Raw genomic sequence first — 19,229 nt, forward strand, 5'->3', positions numbered from 1 at the left:
GCTTTAAAATTAGAGGAAATAGTTGTGAAACAGTAAGGTAAATGGGCCTGTGATTAAAAACAAAAAAGGTAGGAAAAAATTAAAATTCCAGATAGAAAAAAGAATTGGAGCTAAAGAAAATAAATATCAAGGTAAATGGGGAACATTTTGCTCATTAGGCTAAGTCACTAATATGTAGTGGGTTTTGTTCTAGGTGAAATTTATATAAAGAGAAATACAATGGATTTTGAGTGTACAATTGATAAGCTTTGGATAATTTATAAATCTAAGAAATGACCATGCTGATAAAGACATAGGGTATTCTATCATACTCTAGAAAGTTCTAGATTCTCTCAAACTTTCAGCCAATCTGCATCCATAGTTATCATGTGCTGTACCACTGTACTGATATGTGGCAGTGATTATGTTAACTGTTCTTCAACCTTAAAAATTAAAAACAAGGAACCTTTAAGTCTATCATCTTTTGTTTGATTTCTATATATATATATATACACACACACACATATATATATATATATATTAGAGATTCACTGATGTTTTTGTGGGCACAAGTAGTTCATTTTATTAATATAAAATAGTATTCCAATATAAAAATACAACACAACTTGTGCTATATTCATACTTCATTTTTTATCATGATTCTGTTCTTAAAAATATTATCATAATAAGCAATACTATATATTACACTTCCTTTACTTAAAACACCTCTTCTCTATCAAAAACTATGTTGAGAGTATTTTTTACTTGGTTTTCAATTAATACTTTAGAACAACTGCTATCTTACTTACATTTAACCCAAAGTGTCAGAAAATCCAGAAGTGTAGGAGTAAAGATCAATCATGACTGTTTAAACTTGTGTAGTAGTATTTTTTACAATTATAATAAATGTGGGCTGAACTTGGATCTTCTACAGTGTGAAGAATTAAAAATTTATACCAAAAAGCTTACATAAAAATTTAGTGTTTCAAACACTACAGAATTCATAACAGATTTTTAATGTAAGTGAACATTTAGGTGAGTTCTAATTTTCCTCTACAAAGAAAAATCTATAGTTGCTTGCTTACTTAAATAATTAGCCTGACAAATGCTTTGGTGCTCCTCTTTGCAGGAGCATAACAATCCTGTTCACCATTAACTTAATAGAATTAACTTAATGACATGACATTTGCATTATTTTCAGTTTTGGGGTATTATAATTAGTTCCAAGAAACAGTCATCTAAAAGTCTTACACTAAACATTTGTTTTTATTTTATTTGGGTAAGTATTTAGAAATGGGATTGCTAGATCATAGAGTAGATACTACTCAACTGTATAAGAAACTTCTAATATACCCTATCACCCTCCCATAAACAATGGATTAGTGTTTGGTTGCTGCACACTGTCACCAATATTCACTATTAATCTTTTTACCTTTAGATGCTACAGTTCAAGTGATGTGGTATCACATTTAAATTTGCATTTCTCTATTCGCAAATAATAATTTTATGTGTTCATTGGACATTTATCAAATTTCTCTTCTGGTTTTCTCCTTGTTTTTCTCTTGGATCTTTTTATTATCATTTTGTGGGGATTGTTTAAGTGTACTTAATACAAGTTCTGTGTCAGATACATGAGTTACAAATATTTCCTTCCAAGTTGTGGCTTACATTTGCATTTTTTTAAAAGTTGGCCTTTGCATTTGCAACATGGATGGAACAGAGAGGATTATGCTAAGTGAAATAAGTCAAAAGAAGAAAGATAAATACAAGATGATTTTACTTACATGTAGAATAAAGAGAAACAAAGCAAAGGAACTGACAAAAACTCAACCAAAACAAACCCTGGAAATATGACTGCAGAACTTAGGAAACTAAAGACATAAGGACAAAAAAATGAACAAATATAAAAATCTGTACTATTGTAATCTTGGTTTGCAATCTTATATTTTAAACTTTAGTAGGGTTTATAAACAAAGGCAAATGATAACTATACATGTATGTTAATTAGTGAGAAATAAAAGGATGTAATTTACGACAATTATACAGAATGAGGAGGCAGAACTGTAGACTTTTTATGTGATTGAATTAGTATAAAATCAATTGTTATGACTTTTAGAATATTTTTATAACCTCCAAAAGAAACACAAAGAAATTATGTGAAGTATTTACATAGAAGGAAATGATCAGGAGAAATATATCACTATAAAAATAATCAACTGAAAACAAAGGAAGGCAGTAAGAGGAACAAGGAAAAAAGAAGCTATAAAATATACAGAAAACAAGAACAAAATGATAGCAGCATTACTTTAAATATAACTGGACTAAATTTTTCAATCTAATGACACAGATTGGCAAAATAAACAAAAAATATTTAGTCAACAATGTACCCATTTTACATTTAAAAATAAGCAAAGTCAATCATGGGCCAAAAAATATTAACTATAAGATATTTGGAAAGAAAACTGACTAACATATTTTTTATTACAATGCTATTATGTATATTCTTTTTTGTTATTGTTACAAATCTCTTACTATGCCTAATTTATAAGTTAACACATGCTATCAGTTATTATGTATAGGAAAAATATATACAAACTTCTGCATTAGCCACAGGATGCAAAGAAATTGGAAGCCTCATGCATTGTTGGTGAAGATGTAAAATGACATGACCACTATGAACAACAGTAGAGCAGTTTCTCAGAAAAGTAAAGATAGAATCACCTATGATTCAGCAATTCCATTCTGTCATATACATACAGAAGAATGAAAGCAGGATCCCAAACTATATTTGCAAACCAATTTCACTTACTGTGTGTGTTTTTCACTATACTTGTAATTCTATATTGATTATTGTTTTTCATTTTACTCCTTAAAAATTTTCACCACTTTCATCTCACTTTCACATTTCAAATAGAGGTCAGCCATCATTCAGAGGAATAATTCATGCATTTGTCCCCATCTCTGGTTGCTTTTGAAATTTTCTCTTTATATTTGACTTTCATTAGCATGACCATGATGGCTGGGATTTTCTTTGTATTTATTCTTTCTGGTGTTCACTGAGATCTTACCTAGAAGCTTGTTTTCACCAAATCTGAAAGACTTTTGGATATTTATTTTTTCAAATATTCATTATGCCCCATTTTTTAAATTTGTTTTTCAAGGACTCCAGTTGCAAACTTGTTAGACCTGTGGGATACTACTGTTCAACAGATCACTTAAATTATGTGCTTTTATTTTCATTTTTGTCTGGCTGGACAATTTCTACTGACTTGTTTTCAAATTCACTGACCATATATTGTATAGTCTCTCATCCTTTTAAGTCTCTAAATGCCTTACTGAATTTTTCACTTCACATATTGCCACACATATTATGTTATTCACACATTACTAGTCTAAAAACTAGTTAATATTCCTCATCAGTTCATACATCTGAGTTTTTCAAGTTTTGAAGAAATTCATAAAATATTTTCCCATAATTTCTAATGTGCTGAGGTAAGTCAAGATTTGTTTCTATTGGCAACATTTTCTCTGATTTCAAATCACATTTTTTCTGCTTCTACATTTAACTATATGCCAGATATTGTGGATGGTTCACTGAAAACTAACCAGATTATATTGTCTTTCCATCGGCATTCAGTTAAGTTATTGCTAGATTCCTAAAGTCTTTAGTTGTATCATTTCTTTGAGCAGATCTATTCCAGCTTCAAACCTAGAGCTCAGTTCTTACGTTAGAATTGCTCTGTTTGATATGGTAGCCATGAAAGTCACATATGCCTATAAATATTTAATTATGTATTAACTAAAATAGAATAAAATTTGAAATTATTCTCTTGCACGAGTCACATTTCAAGTGTCCAAATACCATGTGTGGCTCATGGATAACCACACTGAACAAAGCAGGAAAGTGCCTCCTGACATGAAATTAAGGGAATCAGCAACCTCACCTCTTTGCAAACATGTCATTTATGCATTTTTTTCTAATTCTATAACTGATTTTTTTGAGGGGTGGCAAGCATAGTAATAATTAAACTGCCATGGGAAGAAGTCTATTGTTTTTTGAGGGCTCAAAAGCAATTTCTCTTTATTAAAGAAGCTCCTGTAGTATGTAAACTAACATATGGCTATAGAGACTTAATTGCTTCAAACTGACAATACATTGACAAATTTTTCCTTTCTATTTTCCTGAAACTTTCAATATATTTTCCTAATATATGTAAGGTTGGTGATTTTCCTAAAATCACCATTTTCCTAGTATATGTATATGTAAAGTTAAGAGGAAATGAAATATATGTATATGTATATGTATAGTTAAGAGGAAATGAAATTAAAAATTTTAATTCTTAACTACTCACTTAACAGTGAAATTTTTCTCAGAATTTAACTCAAATTTTAAACTGCAATTATTAAATAATGAATATATTATAATGATCTTATTTACTAAGCATCTATTAACCAGAGACTTCTAACATACCAAATCTGGTTCTGATTCTAAGTGGGGAGTTGTAAAAATTATTTTTCTGAGTTTTAATTAGAACACATTTAGAAATAATTCCTAACATTTTAGTAGGTAACAAATGTAACACATGAAATTTCTCCTCCATTTTAGTACAGGCCAGAGATGCAGGACTGGTGAGAGGATTCACCAGAGACAGAGTGGGGAGCAGAGGAGGCAGATGGACCCAGTATACTGAGGGTCAGGAGAGGTCTGCCGCACCATGGGGGTCTCTTGGGGGGGGCGGGGTGAGCCACACTGAAGCAGCTGCAGCTAGCTTGCAGTGCTATGCTCTAACCCAATATGCCACCAGGGAGGGCTTCATTTTAGCCCTTTTAATACAAACTAAAACTTCTCAGCTAAAATTAACTTTATCACTTGTCCCCTGAACTCACTCCTCTCTTAACTCTCCTCCCTACCAACCTAATTCTCTGGCTATGTATTATGACACCTCGTACTGGGGGTATAAGAAGGGAAAGAGAGAATGATAAATCTGAGGATTTTATTTGAACAGTATGAAAACAAGTAAATGAAGACCAAAAAGAAAAGTCACTTTAAATCAGTAATACTTGCTACATTGGAAGCTGCCCACAGGCCTAAAGCTTACCAGGATCCCAATCTAGTAGGACAGTCCTCAATTCTAAAAAAAAATGGAAATGTGAGCATAGCTATTGTATCTCACATATAATGTGTGTCTTGCTAATTAGTTACTAGTTATATGGATTCATAATTAATGCACTAAAGCTGAAATTAGAAATATGTCTGTAATGCATAATATGCACTTACAAATGTTTAGGATGGTCACCTAAAATCTTAACTAAATTTGAGATTACAATCCAGTAGTTTAATTAAAAGTTACAATTCATTAACAACACTTCCTCTTCAATTTCAATAATAAAAATTCTAGAACGGTTGTTAAGTTTTGTTTTGATATGAATATATCAGAAAAGTATTGCATTTCTGTTACTATGAATAACCAGAAAGTAATTAAAATGTAGATTTCATAACTGAACTAATTAGAATAAAGATAATTATAAAACTACCACAAAAAGATGTCTCATCTAGCTTACTCATTTTTCATAATCTCCCAATGCTGCAAAGACATTTTTTCTAAGATCATGACTTTACTTTTCTGGCTAATTCCACTAATAGGATGTGGTATGTTGATCCTTTTTGTACAGTTATAACCATGTAATGCTGAACCCTGTAGTTAGCTAATGGTCAGGAAAATAAAATTCAGTAAATAATACCATTGTAATGAATTGGTTCTTAAGTAAATATCAATGGATTTTTTCAAAATCCATAAACAAACAACAGTATAACCTAAATGTTAAGTTGGCAGTTACTGCACAAAAGGACAGAGATGCTTCATACACTATTGTAAAACACAAAGTGGAGTTCAGGAAATAGTATTAATACTCACTGGATGATAGCCACAGTTTAACAGTTTATTAAGCTCCCTTTCAGTTATTATATTCCTGGAATCACAGATGCCTCCTTTTTGTGTGCAAACTTTGTTTGCTGTTATAAATGTTGTAATCTCAATAGAGCTGTCAATTACTTAAGTGCTTGCTCTTAATTTTCTTGTTGTATAATGTGTAGCCAAAACAATGTTTAATCCCAATAGAAGCTACTCCAACTTCTAAGATTACAATAGGAGAAAAACTGACAAACTGCGTGACAAAACAAAGTAAAAACAAGATGAATATGAAAATAATTCGCTTTGAGAGATAAGTGACTTCCACACATTCTTCAGCTTAATCACTGTATTTCCTCCGCTCAATAAAATCCAAACTCATTTTCCTCTGCTCCATCTCTTGTAGGGTGTGCTCCTTTTACAATGTTACATCAGAGACAGAGGAATTTTTCTGTCTCCAACGGTCATTTCCAGGCCACTAGTGCTCCATTAAACAACCCCTTCATTTGTGAAGTTTCTGTTATTCAGAGAGAGGGCGTGGTCCAGCGCCTAGAACTGATCCAAAACTAACATTGTCACCAAGCAACTACTAAAGTTCAGCAGAAGCAATTATAGATCCTATAGAAATTTCACAAGGCAATTTTCGGTTGCTGAGCCCAGTAACAACAAAAACAGACACTTAACTTGCATGTCGATACCGGCTCACTTTATTTTATGGTAATTCATTTTTATGACACATTAAAAAGGAGTAGTACATAACAAAACGGAAAAATTTCCTTTAAAACTGCTTTGCTGCGCCCTCCCTGGTGGTGAAAGCGGGTTAAAGCACAGCACTAAGAAGCTAAAGCCACTTCAGCATGAGTTCCATCCCAGCCTGCTCCAAGGTGATCCACACTGTGCTGGCAGCCCTCTCCTGACCCGCCCGCTGCTCCCCTCTGTTCTGCTCCCCACTCTGTCTCTGGTGAATCCTCTCAGCGCCCCTGCACCTCTGGCCTGTACCCCAGTTCTGTATGCATAAATAAATAAATAAATAAATCTTAAAAAAGAAAAAAAAAAAAACACTGCTTCTCTGCCATAGTTTCAGAAGCACTGATTTGGAAGACATGCTTTTTCTCATCTATATGACTACGATCTGATAACCAATGTTACTTTCCCATGTTTTCAAAGAAAAATTTCTGCCAAAGATCTCAAAGATCTAGACAGAACCAAAAGTTACCTACCCCTCACAATTTCTTGATTCATTTATTTTACTACAATTTACCCTCAGCAATACCCACAGGCATTATTTTGTTCTTATATTTCAAGTTATTCCTTCTGAAAGTCTCCTTAGATTGAAACCTTTTATTCTTTTAATTTCTTACTGTATCAGCTCTATTCCATTCTTACAGGCATAAAGACTTCCTCTGAACATGAATTTGCCTTCTGTACATACAATGCTTTTACATAGTCACCCATGGACTTAAAACAATGCTTTATGTACCATGATGGGATTCTTTGCAGCATGCTTCTAATCAAGGAACTCTCTGCACAGCAAATGAAGTGTGGCAGTGGGCCTATACTTAAAAATTCACTGAGCTTACCATGTTTTCCCATCTACTTGATACAGGTGGCTTGATAGGACAGTAGAATGAATTTTTGAAGACTTGGGTATAAGTTAGGCGCAATACCTTGCAAAGTTAGGACAAAACTCTCCAAAAGAATGAGCTCTACTTCAGAGAATAATATATATGGTACTATTTCACTCATTGTCTGTATTCACAGGTCTGGAATAAAGGGGAAATATAGCAGTGATTTCATTCACTATAACCACCAGTGCTCCACTAGCAAAAATTTTGCTTCGTTTTCTGCAAAGCGAGGTTTCACTAAGTCACAAGTCCTACATCCAAAAGGAGAAAATCATCTACCTAGAGACATAACTAAAAATTTAAACTGAAAACTGAAACTGCCACTTTTCGCTCAGCCCTTCTGACACCTCGGAGGTCACTGTATTGGCTAGTATAAGATCCTAACTACCAAGCAGAAATTGAGTTATTACTCTATAAAGGGGATAAGAAGGAAAATATATGACCTCATCTCTACCTTCTTATATACTATATCCATCTATTAATATGTCCTGTGAATATGTAGAAACTTTAAAAATTATGTTTAAATTAAGATATAATCAGATATATGAGAACTAAGCTCAATACCAAAATAATGTGTAAAAGGAGAAAAGGCATGAGAAAGAAGAAAAGACAAGTAGAAAGAAAATACTAAAAGATGTTAAGGAAAATAAGAAAAAAATGAAGATTTACTCCTGCATGAAGAAATACAGCATAGAAAATGATGTCTGGAAAAAGATATGGATATTCTTTTGCTTCTTATAATTTATTTTAAATCAAAATCAGATACAAAAATATATTATTTCATTGTGTCTATAAATTTTATCTGGAATAAAATCTGTGGAAAATAAATATGTTAACAATTTTTAACGGTCATCAAGTTGTAACAACACATTCATGAAAATCTTTAATATACTTAAGATTTATAGATTTATTGACAAAACTGCCAATTTAAAAATTATTTTGAGGGCCCTCCCTGGTGGCGCAGCGGGTTAAAGCACTGCACTAAGAAGCTGAAACCACTTCCGCATGAGTTCGATTCCCGCCTGCCCCGGAGGTGACCATATGGTGTGGCAGAACTCTCCTGACCCGCCCGCTGCTCCCCTCTGTTCTGCTCCCCACTCTGTCTCTGGTGAAGCTTCTCGCCGCCCCTGCACCTCTGGCCTGTACCCCAGTTCTGTATGTACAAATAAATAAATAAATCTTTAAAAAAAAATTATTTTGAGTATGCTTATTTTATGTTATATGCTAAAACATGTAGTTTAAAAATATTTGAGTACATATTTAAACTTACAATGTCAATTACATTGTATATGTATATACATGAGTATTTCAACAGGATAGGTAATATTAACAATTAATATATTTTGAAATTCTTTTTAGGGAAATTTAATACTAAGACAGAGTTCTAATAACAATAAAAGACAGTTTCCTCTGAATCTTTTCAAGGTATTGACATTAAATATTTAAATTAATTCTAGAAAGTGGTTTGGAAATCTGATCTTTTGTGATCCCAGAGCTTAGTATTATGATAGATGAGTCAAGTAGCAATTAATCAAGCAAACCTGTATGCAAATGTACAAGAACATCACAGAGTCATTTTTTAAAGAAAACTGAAAACCTGATATACTTGAGCATGCAAGTTTAATTTTAAAGTGTCCTTACAGTTTGGACTAAAGATAAGGTGGGTTTTTGTTTTGTTTTGCTGTTAATGATATAAATATCATTACATGTCTCCTGTAATATCTGTATAAGGACAACACATAATTTTACCAGCTGCTTGGTTACATATACTTTGTTTTGATTAAAATTTATCATAAATATAATCCAATAAAATGTTAGCTGAAGAAACAAAACCATGGCATTTTTAACTTTTAATCCCAAGTGACAGTTTAAAAAGCCAACCACTGGCCCTCCCTGGTGGCGCAGCGGGTTAAAGCACAGCACAAAGAAGCTTAAACCACTACCGCATGAGTTCGATTCCCGCCTGCCCCAGAGGAGATCCACATGGCGAGGCAGACCTCTCCTGACCCGCCCGCTGCTCCCCTCAGCAGTGTACTTCGTTGATCTGCCTGTTCTGTACCCTACTCTGTCTCTGGTGAATCCTCTCACCCTCCGTAACTCTGGCCTGTACCCCAGTTCTGTACGAATAAATAAATAAATCTTTAAAAAAAAAACCACCAAGTTTTCTAAGAATATGAACATTTCAGTTCCCTTAAGGAAAAAGTCAAGATATGATCACACCAAAAAGTTTATTGTGTAGGCTACTCAATCCTAAAAGACTTCTAATAATTAAAAGATACATTCATGAGTTAATGGCTTAAATTTACATCTTTTACAAAAGCTTTTATAACAGAAGTGCACTGTCTCTTTTGGAAAACCAAGAAGGGTTTATAAAATATTGAACAGCAACATATAGAAAAAATGGCATTATGTACTTAGCTTAGTTACTATATTTTAAAAAGAACTGGTTATAATGCTGGTGAGAACTAATTTTTTAGGGAAATAATTTTATGTTTTGCTATCTTAAACTGGCAGTTATAGATAGAAATTTAGAAGTGATAATGTTGAAATGTGTAAGCATTATTTAAAATGTTTGAGCCTATAAGAATTAGCAGAGTAACAGAAACCCTAGCCTGCTTCAGGAAAACGAAAATCTTAAAATGGAAAAACAAAAAACAAAAAACAGAAACACCCCAGTCCTTAAAAACAAGTTATAAATTTAGAAAAAGATATTTTGTTTTTCAGGCTCTCCCTGGTGGTGCAAAGGATTGAAGCACCACATTATGAAGCGCTCCAAAGCCACTGCAGCACGAGTTCAATCCCCAGCCAGGGAGCTGATCCACAAGGCATAGCAAACCTCTTCTAACCCTCCCACTAGTCTCCTCAGCAGTGTACTCAGTAAATCTGCCTGTTCTGCTCCCCAGTCTGTCTCTGGTGAACCCTCTCACCCACCACACCTCTGGTCTCTACCCCAGTTCTGTAAGCATAAATAAATCTTTTTTAAAAAAAGATGTTTTGTTTCTCAACTGCATAAGAATATATCACAAAATATGTGACATATATATGGTATATATTAGATGATTGTGATTCCAGAGATGATTTGCTAGAAAAAATAAAGCTAACTGATGATGCAAATAAGACCACTGATGACTACTTGAGGTAGGAACACTGATGAAATGAAAAGAGCATGAGTGAACTTTCTGAGGTGATAAGAAAGTTCCTACATCTTGTTTCTGTAATAGCTACAGAGATGGACAAATATGTCAAAACTGAAGAGAATGCACACTTAAGTGTTTGTAAATTTTGGTAAATGTAATTTTTAAATCAAAAGAAAAACCTGAACACACTGACCTATAGCTAAAGATATGCTATACTGAAGAATTTAGGTTCCAAGTACTGGTGTCTTCACTAGCATGAAACACATTAAGTAAAGTGAGATGAACTGATGGATAGAGGAAAGGGTGGTAAATGTAGAAATAATGCAATAGATCAAGTTTAGCAAAAGGTTGCTAATAGATTCCATGTGGTGATAAATAACTTCCACAGTAAAATTTTACAACTTTGCCAATGTTGGAAGCACTTCATAATAAAATGAAGACAAAAAGTTCAAAGTAAGAATGGAGAAAGATAAGACATTTAGACACTGAATACAAGGAAATATTGTGAGATGAAAAAAAGGGTATTTCACAATAAAAAGTCTATTTAATGGAAGGTATACTAGACTTAAGTATTTAATAAGTTGGATTCGTAACAAAACAAAAAACTGACAGAATTAAAAGGAGAAAATTTCATTATAATTACTTAGTACTTCAAACAACTCAGAAAATGATTTTAAAATAAGTTACACTAAATCAATGAATAGAGAATCACTCCACATGGACTAAATGATATATAGGGAACGTAGTATTTCAAGAGGACATGGATCACCTAATAAGTAGGGTCTACCTTGGACCATAAGGCAAGTATCAACAAATTTCTAAGGACTGAAATCATACAGTGAAAATCCAGAGTAAAGAGTAAAGAATTCCAACTGGGAAGAGACAGGAAGAAGACTTCTAAAGGGTTCTATAAATACTCTACATTTTGACCTAGGTGCTATTTACAAGGACATAAACATAAATAAATCTTTATTAATTCTTTCACTAAAGATTTATGCACTTTACTGTTCAATCTCCAATAAAACTATTTCTTACAGCTTTTACATCTACTTCTCCCATTTTTCTTGTTTAGAATCTTATCTATGTCTTGTCTGAATGACAATAATAGGTTGCCACTTTCTCCCAGTCTTATACTATTCAGTCTACTTTACACAGTGCTGTGCAGAAACCTTCTGCAAGCACAGCATTTTCTGTACTAACAGAAAACTTAACAACCTCAGGAGGTCCACATTTACTGAGAGAGTAAAGTCTAAATTTCTTAACATTTTATTCACTAAAAGTATCCTTTGATGAAATCTTGTATTTTTTGAGATACAATTTTCCTAGACAATTCAAAAAAAATTAAAGTTTATAATATTTGATACAGTATTTCCTCTCCTAGGAATTTTTCCTCAAGATATAAACATGAATATACATAAAAAAATATCTAGAAAACTGTCTACACTATCAGAAAGTAGAAAAAATATCAACACCCTCTCAAATGGTAGTGGAGTTCAATAACTCTAACTATATTCACACAACAAAATTAAAACACATGACAAAATGTAAAAGTAAAAAAAAAAAAGTACCAAGTACTATGATTATATAATATGCATTGAAATAAAAAGCAAAAAAAATCCATAAGTTATTATTTCTAAGAAATGAGTTTATGAGCAATTTTTTCTCTTATACAAGGCAAAAAATGTTATTAGGTTAGATCAAATAACAATGTTTTTAGCAAGATGGACTGGAAAAAATATGCATAAGCAATAATCATATGATAGAAAGGACAGCAAATTAACAAGCTGATGGGAAAAAATTAATAAAAATTTATAGTCACAACAATAAAGTACGTTAAATATGTTTCCTACTTTTCCCAAAGAATGAAACTATAAAGGTTATAACTTATTTTCTTTTCAAGTAGAGCTTCTTGAAAAACTTCTGCTATTTTAAAAAGAATTATTTTCATTCGTTATATGCTAGGCAATTATGTAAATTATAATGGCTTCTTCACTGAAGATAACATTTACAAGGCCAAAATTAAGAAACTAGATTATTTGATCTTTTCCTCTGCTGATGTGTAAGGTTAACTTTGACTGTTAAATTAGTGGGCAAGATTTGGGGTTTGTTCATCAAGTGGACTTGTTAGTTTCATGTTATATTCCCCAGTGGGACAAATTCACAGCCAGGCAAGGAATGTTCTAAGTAGGACTTCTATATTTTGAAATATGTCCTTATCTTCTCAAATCTTAATTTTTGTATTTAGTAAAATTAAGAGAAAATTCTTTTAATTTCTAAATTATTCATGCCTTTTCCTCAATGTACACCCTTTATTTTACTACATTTGATCTTTCTTGCTTACTGTGTGGTAAGATACCTATTGCCTAGCTCCCTCCCCAAATAAATCCATATAAAAATTAGAATATTACCTAGAATACACTAATCCTACTAATTACAATGCTCCAAATCTTTATGTCAAGCATCTTTTCATTTGGTTACAACTCCCTATAGCACTCTAATACAAATGAAAAACTCTAGTCCATGGACATACCTGTTCCCTTTGCTTTGTTTTGGTCCCAGAACCCTGCAATTCACACATTGCAGTTCCTTCTACATCACTCATCACTCCTCGTTTTCTTTATGTGAGGGAGGGGCCGTGGGTCAGCACCTTCACCTCTTACCCATTAAAATTCCAACCCTAGTTAAAATAAAATAATCTCTGACACCATGCTACATTCAGAATCTGCATGTTGCTTTAACTTTCTGACAGGATCTATTTAATAAAATCATTAATTCTCAAATGGACACTGCTGAGTCTGGCAATCTACATATCTCTAGTGTGTTCATTTACACACAAACCAGGAAAAGCATGTCAAATTATCTTTTTATAAAACTTCATCATTGTCCACTAACCCATCACAATAACAAAGAATGAAGGAATGGTAGGTAAGAAACCCTTAATCGAAGTTTTGTTATAAAATTGTTATTTCACCCTATGACTTTAAGCATTTCAGTTTAGATAGAAGAAATATGGTAGACGTATTTTAATAAATTAGAGTATAAGAATTCACTTAAAAAATACAAGGTTTTAAGGAGAACATTTCAAGTAAGAAAGGGAATTTTAATTTCACTTGAACAACAGTTAATAACTATATCAAAATCAAGAAAGTTTCACTGAATCTGAAGATTTCCAGTAACTGAGTAAACCGGGGCTAAAATTATCCGAGTACTACAGAGTGTAATTAGAAAATATCTGACATAACTAATAGCTTTAAGAATAAGAGTTCTGGGCTATTTTTTTCTAAAAATTCAAAATCTTACGCTAATCTTAAGAAAAATGTCAGACCAATCCAAACTTGGACACATTCCATAAAATACCTGGCCAATATCATTAACACTGCCATGGTCATGTGGCGGGGGGGAAGAATATTAGTAATAGTAAATAACGATGGTGCCCATCATTACAATAGAAATGCAAATCAAAATCCCAATGAGATTATCTTCTAATGTCTTTAAAAATGGCCTATATCAAAAAGATAAGAATACATGCTGGCAAGGGTGTGGGGAAAAATGTATATCTGTACATTGTTGGCTGGAATGTAAATTGGTGGGGGTGTATGGAGGCTCCTGAAAACTTTAAAAATAAAACTACTATGTGTTACCAATTTCATTTCTAGCCATCTATCCAAAGAATATGAAAACACTAACTCCAAGGATGTACACACATCTATGTCCAATGTAGCACTATTCACAATGATCAGGACATGGAAACCATCCATCCACTCATCAACAGATGATTGGGTAAGATGTAGTTTAACACAAAAATGGGAGTACTACCCAGCTAGACATAAAGTGACGAAGTCTTGCCTTTTGCAAAAACACAGATAACCTAGAGGCATAAGCAATATAGGTTAGAAATAGAAAGACTAATACCAGTCTTTCATTAACATGTGGAAGAGGAAGAAACAAAATAAATAAAACAGAAACAGAAATATTTAAACTCTGAAAACAAAATGATAGCTAGCAAAGGGGAAGGGGATAGGAAAAGGAAGGAACTGGTAAGAGCGGGGTCAACTGGATGGTGTTAAGTGGTAAATGAAGTTTTGGTGGTAGGTGTGCTATGGTATCTACATTTATCGAGGTTTGAAGCGATATTCCTGAAACTTACATAGTATAATAAACCAGTGATACCCCAATAAAAAAAGAAAACATTTTTAGTAAATAAGTACTGATCTCATTAAAAGAAAAACAAACAAACAAACAAACTAGTAAGCTGTCAAAAGTTAGAGGAGACTGGGAAAACCTCACAATTAAAATACAATCTGGTACCCTGAATTGAAAATTGGAACAGAAGAGTCTCATAAAAAATAAAAATAAAAATGAGTAAAATCTGAATAACATCTGGATTAGAGAGAAATGTACCAATAAATTTCTTAATTTTGACAAATGCACACGGTAAAATGCAAAGGCAAAATTACTGGAAATGGCAAATGGGTGAAAAGTACATGAGAACTTTGTACTGTACTATCTTTAACAAAATTCTGTAAATCTAAAACTATCTCAAAATGAAAAAGCTGATTTTAAGAAGGTAAAAACAATTTCAATCATAATTATATGTCAATAATTCAAAAATGTGTTTAAGACAAATAAATTAAAAAGAATATACTTAGACTGGAGAGTACGTGCACAACTGATTGACTGATTGACTTTTATTTATCATTAGTAATATAAATGCAGTGGGCAAAGGAGAGAGGAAGTGGAAGAAGGAATGGGTGTCAGTCAATATTTAATAATATACTCTGTGTTTATTTTTAGTGAACTTAGGAAAATTAAAGAAAAAAATCAAATGTCTGATCTTATGCATTACTTGTTTCAGAGAACATAAAAATAGTTTTAGCCCTCTCCTCAGCAATATAGTAAATGAACGAAGATTGAATACACCCAGCTGGGCACAAAATGGTAAAAAACAAAGCCCATTAAAAAAGTTTAAGGACCTTTTCCAATTCTAATTTGAAGATAAGTGTCCTATCACCTCATCTGGATAGGAAGGCATCATTTGTGGCAGAACCATACTCCAGCTAATAACAAAACATAACAAATTAAATTTTAAAACATCTGTTGAAAGACAGTAGAGGGCTGCTGCTAAAATGATGCCTTCAGAGACTGAGATTTGAGTAGGGTTAGTTCAAGAGAAGTGATATGAAAATCTGCATTTCTCCCGAGCTTTAAAGATTCTATTCTATTCAGGGGTAAAGTGCTGAGAACTCCAGCTCTGACTACATAGAATACTACTGCTGAAGGGCAGAGATTATCTAAGCTATCGGCAGTTCTACATGTGACAAAATCTATATAAAGGGTTGAGGTGACAACATTGGGGGTATACCTGTTTTTATCTCAAATTATTTGCTAAATACCAAACCAGTACAAGGCTGGAAGTAAAAAGCTAAGCTGCAAAATCTCTGAAAGAAAAAAAAAAAAACTAGTTTTCCACAGGCATACAATACCGAGGAGCCAACCCTACAATACATGTACAATCTGACTGAAAAGTGCCTGCTTCTGAACACTCAGTTCCCAACCTGGGAAACCTCTTCAAAAGTACAGGTATGAACAAATGGACCAAGATTTAGCAAAATTTGCACTAAGTTCCCTGGGAGATAGTAAACCATTTTAGATGGTGATAAGAATGAACTAATAGGGCATATTTTTGTGAAGTAGGGAAGCAAAGGGATATTTGGTTGTGGTAACCGTCAGTAGGCAAATATGAGCTAGGGTGGGAGAAAGTTCTTAAACAGAAGTATACAGTAAAAAAAGATACAAAGCAGAAAGGCAGAACGTATGAGTGAAAATGCAGGCAGGCTGACGGATGAAATTAGGGGTCATAAACTATTGGGGAGGAAAGACGAGTATCTGAGGGAAAAAAGACAAGCTAAAATAGTCCTCTAGTAGGGAGAGTGTCTGGACAACAAAAGGCAGTAAGAGGCCCTCCCTCGTGGCGCAGCGGGTTAAAGCACTGCACTGAGAATGAACTGCATGAGTTCGATTCCCGCCTGCCCCGGAGGTGACCACATAGCGCGGCAGACCTCTCCTGACCCGCCCGCTGCTCCCCTCAGCAGTGTACTTCGTCGATCTGCCTGTTCTGCTCCCCACTCTGTCTCTGGTGGAGCCTCTCCCCGCCCTGAGCCTCTGGCCTGTACCCCAGTTCTGTATGTACAAATAAATAAATCTTAAAAAAAAAAAAAAGGGCAGTAAGATATCAGGTTATACAAGGGCTTACCTTAAGCTAGTGGTCACAAGTTTATTCATGAGTAAATTCAGTTGACAAATCTTGGGGTTTTGTTATATAAAGGTTTGAAAGTAGAGAACAGGCACCAAGTTAAAGTTTTAAGTTTGAAGTTTTGTTAGTTACATAAGACAAAGAAAGCCAGGTGAACAGAGGACATATCTTTCTAATCTAATCTAATCTCTCTAATCTCTCTCTAAAGCTATATAGCTAGATATATATATATGTATATATATATATATACATATATACATATATCTAGCTATATACATACATAGACACACACACACACACACAAGCTGGTGATACAAGCATGGGCCATGGAATCTAAGTCAGAAAAAGAGGAAAGTTAGGACATGAGAAGCTCATGGCAAAGGAGAGGTGGGAAGATCAACAGAAACAGATGCCAGTGGAGTTGAAAATTGCTAGTGCCAGTTAGAAAGACAGCAGGCAGCAGGCAGGCAGGTAATAAAGTGGATGAAAAAGGAGCATAGCCTTATTATGACTGGCAGAGAAAAACTCAAGATGGAATATTCAAAGGATCATTTACCTAGATATTTAAATTGGCAGGAATTATGATAGGTTGAAGAGCTGGTGAAATAGAGCCTAGCATCTTTAAGAAATGAGGGAAGTGATCTATGTGACTGCAACAGAAGTGTGTAGTGGGTGCTACAGTTTGAGGCATGAACTTCAAAGCTGGAAGTATTTAGAAAGAAAATATATATAAATACATGTGTGTGTGTATATATATATATATACACATATATATATATATATAATGTGGCCTAAAAACACTGGTGAAGAAAAAGCCTCCAAGCCAAATGGTGTCACTGCTAAAGAAAGGAATATAATTATGACTTGAAATAACTGAATAGAACTACATTAGAGGTAGAATCCTCAAGGAGGTATTCAGGTTTCAATTAGAGCAGGAAGGTGTAAGTAAAGTTCAAAAGACAGTATGCTGATAATTTGATTCACTTATTAGTGTTTACTAAAAGGCACTGAATTAGGCACTGGAATAAAATAACAATAGAGATGCCACTTCAGCCCTCACAAAACAGTCACACAAGAAGTTTCATGTAAAAGTGAATACTTGAAAGGATAGAACTGTATTTTTACAAGAAGCTAACTGTTACTGAGAAATTAGGATATGAAGAATGTACAACAAAATAAGTGATTATTTTAATAGAGCTAACCAATCCTTATGGTACTAATGAGAGGCTAAAAAAAAATTTAAATTATGCAGAGACATTTTTTAACTGCAAAGGAAAACGAGGAAAATGGCAAGTATATGCTTTTACAGATACAGGCAGTTACCTGCGACAAAGCTGCATCCCGTTCTTCTATCACTGCATTCATTTCTTCCGCAGTTATTCTCTTTTTACATTCCATGGTCTTGTAGATTCTATCCACAATTATAGCTCCATTCTTCTGAATAGATATCTCTGTGTCTGCATTGTTTATTCTGTTCAGTAATTCCTGTAATGTCTACCAACACCATTATATGTTAGTCAGACATGAAGTTTTAATATATTTTATTTAATATAGGGTTTTAATTAATAGGCACATGTGAATTGTAAATTGACTGAGTGAAGTTATTGAATTTTCATATTGCGGCAAAGATGTACATTATTAGTGTGTCAATTCTTCTTTTTCCCACATCTTAGTTCTTGAAACCCACTCAATTGAACTTAAGCCTCTAAGATATAAGACTGACATCAAGAAATCTCCTCAGAGAATGGCTTACCATGTCATTTTCTTCAGGGTTAATATTTTCTAGCCTAGAAAAAAGGGACACAGAAAGCCTGATCAGTAGCATTTCCTTAGAGCAGCAAAATGAGTTCGCTTTTTAAATCTTTAGAACCTCAAGTAATTTCATTCGACTAGTCTTTAGAGTCAACCATGACACTGAACATATTAAAGTGCCACCTGCTCGACTCCATCTTTCAATAATGCTCCATATCTTCTGCACTGACTTCAGACTGTTAAGTTATTAATGTTTACTGCGATATATGACTACAAGGATCAATTGTTCATATGTGCTTAGATGAAGAAAGTTCCCCAGTGATAGAAGTACTCATTCTCATCATTATATTTATTCCTGGACTTTCAATTCTTATCAGAAACTGTATTTCCTCTCTATTTTGGACATCATCACAAATAAAATAAGGCAAATTTTTTTTTTATTACAAAGTTTAACTATGTTCTCTCAAAAGCAATGACAAACAATTACCATTAAATTTGACCTGAAAATCTCCTGCCACTACCTTGTTGTTAAAATAAATATACCATAAAGAAAACTGATCAAAATTGCACATTT

General features: G+C 33.4%; 1 protein-coding gene across 4 annotated transcripts in view; it reads right to left on the minus strand.

The window, feature by feature from the left end:
• MIPOL1 (mirror-image polydactyly 1) overlaps positions 1 to 19,229 on the minus strand; it is a 245,081-nt gene that overhangs the window by 139,326 nt on the left and 86,526 nt on the right. For all 4 annotated transcript variants that reach the window (XM_012724721.1, XM_012724723.1, XM_012724722.1 and 1 more), the window contains 2 exons: positions 18,657 to 18,690; positions 18,227 to 18,397 (listed from right to left, as the gene is read on the minus strand). In XM_012724721.1, coding sequence (XP_012580175.1) covers positions 18,227 to 18,397; positions 18,657 to 18,690 — 205 coding nt within the window. The remainder of the gene's footprint in view (positions 1 to 18,226; positions 18,398 to 18,656; positions 18,691 to 19,229) is intronic.

The sequence above is a fragment of the Condylura cristata genome, unplaced genomic scaffold, assembly GCF_000260355.1.
Source record: "Condylura cristata isolate star-nosed mole 26May11 unplaced genomic scaffold, ConCri1.0 scaffold00013, whole genome shotgun sequence".
Lineage (NCBI taxonomy): Eukaryota > Metazoa > Chordata > Mammalia > Eulipotyphla > Talpidae > Condylura > Condylura cristata.